Raw genomic sequence first — 10,031 nt, 5'->3', positions numbered from 1 at the left:
ATCAATTCAGGGTTTACTCTTCTGGAAGGTTTTGGTTTATTTAATTCTTTATTATTTAAATAAAAAGAATATATATATATATATATATATATATACCCAATACCACCCCATCAAAGCAAATGCAAATGAACAAATCAAAATAAAGAACATGAAATTGAACAGTATTGTGCGAGAGATAGTGGGCAATATGGATACCTCGTCCATTATCTAAACAAACTGTGTAATTGATCGCCCATTATCTGAACAAACTGTGTAATTGATCAATAAACACAAATTGCACAATTCATAAAGGTCCAATCTGCCCATTCATGATTCTGGCACTTCCACTATGCAAAGGAATAGAAGTTAATCTTCAAGTTTCAGTAACAATATCCAACTTGCCAAATTCATGAATTTTGGCCTGGAGGTTAATCTCAACCATTTTTTATAACAACAAATATAAAACATTTGTGTTGTTATCATGTATATTCTTTTAACATCATTAAAATCTCTTGATCTAGGAGGTAAATTGGAACTTGATAAAGCTCCACTATGAATAACAGAACCATGACCACGTCTGCAATATTAATTGTATTTGGATCACCAGTCAAGAGAATGCAAAGAATACAAATGAATAATTTGCCAATAAAATATACGTACTAGATTTTGCAGCCAATGGGTATCACAGACTCTTCCAAATTGTGATCTTACTACTTCTAAGTTCTAAAACTCAAGGACCTGAATTCAAGCCGTATATGTAACCAAAATCACACATCATTATGCAGACTACAAAATCTTGGAGTGATAGAAAACTCCTTTGTACTCAGATCTCTCTACATTTTCTGAGAATTTCTGTTCCAATGGAATGGAACGATTTTGAAGGGAAAATAACTAGCCTCTCTGCGCTTCTGAATCACAAATTTGATCTCTAAGAATTCACTTCAAGACCCAAAATATCACTACTACATGTAGGGGGGTTTTAAGACAATATTTGAGTCAATTGTCTTAACTTAAGACAAAAAGAAACTTGTGTATTATCTTAGATATTGTCTCTAAGTGGGTGTGGCAAAATATAATGTCTCAAAAATTTGTCTCTATAAAGATAATATAGAACACATATTATTATTGTCTCTATAAAGACAAGAATTATTGTCTATTAAGAGACAATTTGATTTGTCTCTCTAGAGACAATTTGATTTGTCTCTCTAGAGACAACTTCATTTGTGTCTCTTTAGAGACAATTACATTTTTGTCTTTTTAGAGACAATAGCTGAGATTAAAAACATATTGTCTCTATAGAGACTATATGTCCATAATTCAAACTATTGTCTCTCTAGAGACAATATAAAAAATTATTTAAAAATAAATAAATAAAATCATTTTGAATGTGACTATATGTCCATAATTCAAACTATTGTCTCTCTAGAGACAATATAAAAAATTATTTTTAAAAAAATAAATAAAATCATTTTGAATGTGACTATATGTCCATAATTCAAACTATTGTCTCTCTAGAGACAATATAAAAATTATTTAAAAATAAATAAATAAAATCATTTTGAATGTTCTTTCAAAGTAGTTTCACATTCAAAGTTCACAAATAGTACTCATGTATGAGAGAAACCACCACAGAAATTCCTGTTTGATAGAAACCAGTGCATATGGGTTATTAATATTACCTTTGTTTAGCAAGAGGGGATTCAATTCATTACTAAATTTACGCCCAAGTTTTACTACTTCAAATGGGAGTCAGAAGATTGGATTTAAGATGCTACCTTAGCTTTGATAAGCGTTCCATCTCCCAGTTTTACTATAGTTAAAGAAGAATTTGTAGACTGTTGAATGGAAACGACTTTAGATTTAGACAATGCGAATCTTTATGCAGAAATCAATCAAGAGCCTAATTAATGAAATGGCGATACCTTTATATGTTCGACAGACAACATACCCACAAGGATACCCAGGTAGGCTTGATAGCCACATTTATCAACTATGTAAACCAATTTCAGAGTTAAAATAAATCCTCAGACATAGCTAGATTTTTCAGAGAAAGTTTTAACAAGCCATAATATATTACAAGCAACAATCATCGCAACTAGCATTTCCCCCAACAGTACACAATGAAAGGCACTTGAGCATTCTTGAAATATTTGAAGAGTACAAAAGGTTCTTGTGCAAAATGTGCAAGAGTATATAACGGAAAAAACTGTCTTAGCATATAAAAATAGCTTTGTAATGGATTTGAACTAAGATAGCTTAGCCAACTCCACTGATGAAAAAATCTGAACAGTACCCAAATCACATATAGAGAGATGCGATAATGCTATTCTAAGCCCTAAATACAAATCAGAATTAAATGTTGGAACTCAAGAGCAAACTCCAATGATACAAAACTAATTGAATCTGCCAATCCCTAAATATGCAAAAGCATCTTAACAAAGCTATTCAAAAGCATCATCATCATCATCTGGAAGGGGTTGGGCCGCAGCTACTACAAGTTCTGCCTCGTACCTGACAACATAAAAGATTGTAAGCCAAAGTTTCAATCTTTTAGAAATGGAACAAATTATTTCAATAAAAGTTAACAAAAAATAATAAGAAAATAGCATTCTACTTACTACTGCTGGGTTGCAAGGTCTATCTGAACCTCAAGAGGAGCAAGAGTAGGTGACTCCACAAAATGAAGGTTTGGATCCCTATAAAAATAACCCATTATAGAATCAATGCAATTTTTTTAATATAACATTCATATTAGGGAGCATCAGAAACTAGATTAAAGGCTCACCCTGAGAGCTTCCATGCCAAGTACAGGAATGGCTTCTCAAAGTTGTAGTTACTTTTTGCAGATATCTCATAGTACTAAAGATTCTTCTTTCTATGAAAAGTAACTTGCTTAGCTTTCACTTGCCTATTCTTCACATCAACCTTGTTTCCACAAAGAACAATAGGAATGTTCTCACACACCCTGAAATTCACAAAGATATTTAGCTAATCGGTTCAGGCAGTTGTGCCACCACACAATTAAGGAACCTTCATTTCTACTTAGAGATCCAACCCCTCTACAAAAGAGATACCTGCAAAGATCTCTGTGCCACGTTGGGACATTCTTGTAAGTCAATCATGCAGTAACATCAAACATGATAACTTCACATTTCCCATGAATACTGCAACAAACAAAATCCCAATCAGTAAATAAGAAGAAAACAAATAAATAGAAGTGGAAAAACATGGAACCCTCGCCAATTCAATCAGGAAAATGCCAACAGAAACAGGAAAAGCAAACCAGTATTGATCAAAACAACCAATAACAGAGTCTGTCTATAAATTCAAAATTAAACTAAATTAAAATTCAAATAAATATAAGTGGAAAAATACAGAACCCTCGCCAATTCAACGAGGAAAATGCCAACAGAAGCAGGAAAAGAAAACTAGTATTGATCAAAACAACCAATAACACAGTCTGTCTATAAATTCAAAATTAAATTAAATTAAAATTCAAAATAAAGAGACATAAATGAGTAAAATAGAGTGCTGATAAAAAGGAACCAAAAAAGGGCTCATAGTTGCTCCATTGTCATTGATATTGAGGTTAAAAGGTGTTGCTATTGAGCCCACACTATATACATATCAACACGGGAAAATAGAATTGATAAGTCAAAATTTCTCTTGGGATCGATCCAAGTTTAAATCCATGTAGGACCTTTTTAAACAAAAAGTTGAAAAGGCACCCCAAAAGCTCAAATGTACAGTGCTCCAATCAACAGGTGTCTACTACACCTATAGAGGATGACAAAAAACACTACTTTCGTAAAGTCCCAAGAGACCTGATTTCAAGTGAAAATCAAAATCAGTCTGGAAAAATACAGAAATGGGAAAATAATCAAACTAATTATTGACGTACCTTAACCACATTTTGTCATTAAACCTTACCTGACTAAGCTATAAAGTTGGATCAGCATTTCATCCTTGGCTTTCTCAACTTGACAAAGCACCACAGCCTGCAAATCATCAAATCAAGTATCATGGACTGAATAAACACTGAGATTTTGTATGGTTGTATTGTGTGCTCATCCACATGGATGTCTTACTTTGGGAACATTTGCAGCAAGAGGCCAGAGGTCCCAATCCTGTGAAGAGAAATCTGTGTACGCCTAATTGATGTAGTGTCTGCGCCAATTGACATATAAAAGATTTGTGAGTGTATATTTCCACGGCCACTGGTCATGCTGATATAAAAGTTTTTGGATATATATTGTGCGCCAGTTTATTGATTTTCTAATGGTGTCACCACCCTTTATCACAGACTCAAGTAAAACATGCTGATATAAAAAAAAAATTGGATATATATTGTGTGCCAATTTATTGATTTTCTAATGGTGTCACAACCCTTTATCATTTATCACAGACTCAAGTAAAACATGTTGATATAAAAGTTTTTGGATATATATTGTGTGCCAGTTTATTGATTTACAAATGGTGTCACCACCCTTTATCACAGACTCAAGTAAAACATACTGATATAAAAGTTTTTGAATATATATTGTGTACTAGTTTATTGATTTTCTAATGGTCTCACCACCCTTTATCAGAGACTCAAGTAAAATATGAGCCCCTTCATCACAGACTCAAGTAAAGCATGAGCCCCTTTACTTGAGTGCATGATGAGTGATGAGACCACTACTCGAAACCTAGAACATCAAGAACATTAGTAAACTTGGGCACAACATATATCCAAAAAATAGTCTCAAATTTAAGCTTCAGGAAAACTCACCGTGAGTTGTTGGCGCAATGTTGAAATAAGATAGTCTATGAAATCATCGAGAGCATATTGCCAGGAATCAGCCTCCACAGGGAGCAAATAATTGTTGATGTAGTCGTTGCTTCCGATGGACATTAAATAGATGGATTCACTAAAGAATTTCTCCACTTTGGCATGCCCGATTTTATTGGAAATGGACATCTTGGTCCCTTGAAACAACTCTATTTGGCTCCACAAACAGAGTCGTTGAATCTACGTGAGCATACAGTCAATAGGTGAGAAAATGAAATTAACCAAAAAAGAAAAAACCAGAGGAGCGAGTAATGTTGAGTAGTTATTACAAAAAGATATCCTGTTTCGTTTAGAATGCCTCTGCCACCCGAAGCATAGTTGACACCTTGTATCAACACGGTGTTGTCATCAGTGGATGGATCCAGGATCGGCGCCGGGATTGGCAAACCTGTTTTCTCAGCTGCAATATTAGCAACACCCAATCAAATCAATACCTCCAAAATGCCCAATATACAAATAAATATTCACAAGGTGAAACAAGTTGAATTGTGGAAGCTGGGGGATGTAAGAAATACCAACTATATCACAAATGGTTCGGCCATTGGTGTATCTTCCGGTAGGCATTCCGTTACCATAATCAATGCCATACCATGGATAATTGGACTTGGCTAGACTCCGTGGCAGGTGATTGTTGTTTCCAGCATCTGACAAAGAGTCCCCGAATATAAAGGATACAGGCTTTATCTCTCTTTCTGCTTCACCTGTGACAACGTTTAACGCCACCACCATCGTGATTGCCATGAAACATGTACTCACTGCCTCAATCACAAGCCTCTCCATTGCTCCCCTCATATACTCAAAATGCTCTGTTGCAATTGTTGTTGTGTTCGAATTACACGTCGCGATCCTCTGGTATTTATAATAAAAGGTGGTGATTTTAGTATTGTTGTCTGATACATAGAGTCAAGTATGAATATGACAAGAAATAGACGAAAAGTGGAGGAGGAAGTATTAGAATGAATAATCGTTAAGGTGTACTATTCAGAACAGCTTCCACATAACCACGGACTTGCATGCAGAGGGTGGCGGAGTAGTCTTCATGAACTGCTGATATTTTTTACATCGCGGGAAATCATCCCCGCCACCTTCCTTATTCCGTGTCATATGGACAGGAGGTATAATTGTGTTTGCCACCTCAGATTGCCAATCTTTACGTAATGATCCACTACCAAAGGCTTTCTCTGCCTCTATAACAGCCCGCACCAAGGCTGACGAAGCAGACACATCAGATGGGATTTCCATATGTACTACAGAGAGGGACAAAGAAAGTACTGGAGACAGCTCGTCCTAAAAAAGAATGACACACGTAGCTCAGAAAGTTAGGAGGATAATAAAAGCTACAAGAAATATAGAGGGATCAGATATACGGATAGATATGGAAATGGTAGTGAGAAAATCCTATCAGATTCGGTTAAGTGGAAATTTTTGAAAGTTGAATATTTTCAGGGAAGTACGTACAACCTTACGCACTGATGAGATATATATATGTGCGAGGGTATAAAAACTGATAGAGCTAATTAAAAATTTAAAATTAGCTGATGAAAGAGATCACGTCATAGCCAAAATGATGGTTAAGAAAGTCATCCGGAACATGCCAACCCATGTGTCACGAGTACCAAAACATGAAAACTCGAGTCCATACCATTCCAGAGAATTCCAGAGCAAGGAGTCGGAAAACCGAAACCTTACCGGAAATTAACCCCAGAAAAACCAGGAGACCTGCAAACCTAAGGACCCATCTAGAACCCTGAACCTAAGAGCTGTCCAAGTGAAATGAAAATGGAAAAGCCTTAGACTGTAGCAGGAAATATGCTGAAAAAAAAATACCATAGTATCATGGAAATCAGGAACAATCAGGACAGCAGCATATACAGCTATAGCATATACACCAGGAATTCCCTATTCTACAGCGAGCATCAGTGCATGGCCAGGAAATAATGAAATGGTTTGTAAATATTGTGCATGGGAATTTCGAAACAAAGACTTCCTTAAATATCAGGTAAGAACTCTGCAATAGTAATTCTAACCGAGCAAAAAGCATTTCAGCTTTACCATATCAATTGCAAGGAGTAAGGAACCACTCAGACTGAAACTAAAAAACCACAGAGAGGATATGGAAAAAACTGAAATATAGTAGCACAACTCATCAGATACAGGAAGGAGAACTGATACCATACCTCTGTGCTCCGCGCGAGGCCTTCATTGCAAAAAAGAGAAGCCTGAACCATCAATACCACCCGCAAATCCAGACCCAACGAAGAATGCTCCTCTTCAACAGGAAATCTCAGAACCGAAATAAGACTGATACTCACTTAAACGGGGAAATAAGGTTATCAAATACCCATCCGAAGCAGAATTAAGATGACCAGAACCATACTTTCTCCTGATATACTCCAAAGAGTAAGACAGAAAGAAAAGGTTCAGTCCATGCTAAACATGGACGAGAAAAGAAACCCGCTCAGGATGATGAGAAGAGGATTAAAACCGGCAGGCATCTATAATCATGGAGACTCAAATCTATGGTCATGGATGCGAGTAAGGAAAAAGGTGAAAGTTCAATGAATGAAATGAAAATGCGAGAAAGTCCTACAATTGTCAGGCCATAACTAGTATGTGAGGCACCAAAAAAGATCTAACCAATTTAGAATCATACCACGCGCCAGGAAAAACAGAAAGGGAAAGGCCATACGCTAGACTAAAGATGGCCACGCATAGCTACAAGGATAAAAACTGAGATCCACTCGTCTAGACAGGAAACATTAATGGTAGACTAACTAGACCAAAATGATGTTATGAATCATGAAGACATCTTACCTGAAAAACAAAAGACACACGTAGGGTAGCTGGATATAGGGAATGCCATGCGCAGAGACATGGGTCGTAGCCATAAATCAAATGCAGAGAGATATTCTGCATTCAAAGCCACGCGCCGAGAGATGGTTCAAGGCATAAGGCCTCACACAGAGCAGCAGAGTTCTCATGTTGTGCTTCAACTTCCATTTTCACTCAAACAACTTTATCCATCGCTGCGAGCCACTGAAATCCTACAATTGAAGTCATAGAATTAGACAATGCGAATCTTTATTACAATATCTCCCACTTCCAAAACTCGCTCTGGTTAGTATTGGAGCTTTGTGAAAATTTCTTTAAATAGTCACAAATTAGCGCTCAGAAATAGAAAACTAGGTTTCCTTAGAGAAATCTTGGAATAGGGCTCAATATTAATATAAAAATATCCTTGGACTACCAATGAAATTACCTCAAAAAATAGTGAAGATTCCTTGATTATGCCAGTGAGTTCAGCCACAATAGAATCTGAAATTATTCCATAGAGGTGATTCAAATTAGGCCTCAAAATAGGTTAAAAAAACTCCACAAAAAACCTCAAGTATACTCCTTAGAAAATCCACAATAGCCTTAGATCAATCTTAATAGCTCACAATGAAATTCATCCTCATCCATAGGTGAATGCGACTATTCCTCACCTACTAGAATAGAGATAATTCTAGGATTGGATAAAATTTCAATGCACTCCAAGGAGATGTCAAGCTCAAATATAAAGTGGAGAAAGCTTCTAGAGGGGTGAACATCATCCTAACACATGGCGCCGACATAGACAAAATGAAACTTGAATTTTTAAATTTTGGAGCCAAAAAAATCATCCTTAAAAGCTGACATGGGATTCAAAGTATTTAATCAATAATCCCTTTACAAAGTCTTTCTTTGTAAGTTAAAATTAACTAGGATGATCCTTAATAATCCCAATATTAATGTTAATCAACCATTTGAGAATAAGTTCCATTAATTCACCACAACATCAAGTTGCCTTCATCAACTCATTTTGGGGATATTTACCATACTTTTGAGGCACTAAATTTGATCAAGCATATCTCGTCAAACATGAGGAGTTATGTGGCATTCCACCTACCATTGGAATCGACACAATGAGGAGAATCAAATGAAGATGGTCTTGGACCCAAAAACATTGATTCTTGCATCCAAATTCCTAAATGCAGAGTATCATGGCTACACTACAATGGCTTGCTTTCTTCTCTTCCTTTTAGGGTTTCGTGACCATTGGGTATTCCTATCAATGCAATCCATAGATGGATATTAAGAGTGTTTCAAAGACTGAGGTTGGGATAAATGACAACAACATTCAACAATTGATTGCGTCAATTATTTGATTAAGCCATCTACATATGCTATAGTTCTAACTATATCCATCCATTTATGTTTAGACTGAGATAAGACAATAATATAATTGTGATCTCTATTTTCTAAAACATTTATATAACTTTTTTTTGTAGGCTAGAAGTGATGGGGGATTTTAACTGTGGCCTAACGCAAGGGGTGCCTTAACAGTGGACCCATTAACCATCAATCCAAAGCTGAGTGAGAAAAACGTTTCTATAACTTAATGTTGATAGATATTATTAATTTGTTGATTTTGTGTATAACCATATTTATTCTTAAATGTGCCTATAGATAACTTTTAAGGAAACCCATTAGATACCTTTAATGTTAATCAACCATTTGAGAATAAGTTCCATTAATTCACCACAACATCAAGTTGCCTTCATCAACTCATTTTGGGGATATTTACCATACTTTTGAGGCACTAAATTTGATCAAGCATATCTCATCAAACATGAGGAGTTATGTGGCATTCCACCTACCATTGGAATCGACACAATGAGGAGAATCAAATGAAGATGGTCTTGGACCCAAAAACATTGATTCTTGCATCCAAATCTATCTCGATGGATAAAGCTCGTTTGCCCGACTTTTATCTTTTGGCCCTAGGATAGAGATACATTTTGATTGAATTAATAGAGATCTTTTTCAACCCTCTTTGGTAGGGGAAATCTAAGCCCTAATTCTCACAAGTCAAAGCCCTATGTCAGACACTATTCTGAGGCCTAGAGAAGCCTTTGCTAAGGATCTTTCACAAGAAATTAGGTGGCTATGTTTTGAGTCTCATTCAACCCTCTGTGGAATTTAATATAAAACTACTTCATTCCTTATAAATTTGTTCAGTGGCATCTTAATGAGTGTAGGAATGTGGTTTCATTTCAGACCTCCTAAGGCAGCTTGAGCCTATGTTTCAAATATTTTTGGGAGGGTCTTGTACTTCACTAAATATTCCTCTTCTCACTAAAGTGGGGCATCCATGTGTTCTCTTATGTTGGATTGGATATTGGAGTGATGTCACTTGAAA

General features: G+C 35.9%; 1 protein-coding gene and 1 pseudogene across 1 annotated transcript; both read right to left on the bottom strand.

Moving 5' to 3' along the window:
- Window positions 1-2,420: 2,420 nt before the first annotated feature.
- LOC149160776 (GDSL esterase/lipase At1g74460-like) lies at window positions 2,421-5,590 on the bottom strand. The gene is made up of 8 exons (XM_089434702.1): window positions 5,326-5,590; window positions 5,080-5,210; window positions 4,751-4,990; window positions 4,093-4,146; window positions 3,910-3,977; window positions 2,888-2,944; window positions 2,601-2,675; window positions 2,421-2,490 (listed from the first exon to the last, which is right to left on the bottom strand). The coding sequence occupies exons 1-8, from the start codon at window positions 5,588-5,590 to the stop codon at window positions 2,421-2,423; spliced, it is 960 nt and encodes a 319-aa protein (XP_089290828.1).
- A 201-nt stretch (window positions 5,591-5,791) lies between these two features.
- Window positions 5,792-10,031, bottom strand: part of LOC149160775 (uncharacterized) — a 52,642-nt pseudogene continuing 48,402 nt past the window's right edge.

The sequence above is a fragment of the Pinus tabuliformis genome, chromosome 5_2, assembly GCF_031772625.1.
Source record: "Pinus tabuliformis cultivar Carrire ecotype Pingquan chromosome 5_2, CPIR1, whole genome shotgun sequence".
NCBI lineage: Eukaryota > Viridiplantae > Streptophyta > Pinopsida > Pinales > Pinaceae > Pinus > Pinus tabuliformis.
The sequence above is the reverse complement of the archived record's forward strand: the minus strand, read 5'-3'. Positions and strand labels throughout refer to the sequence as shown.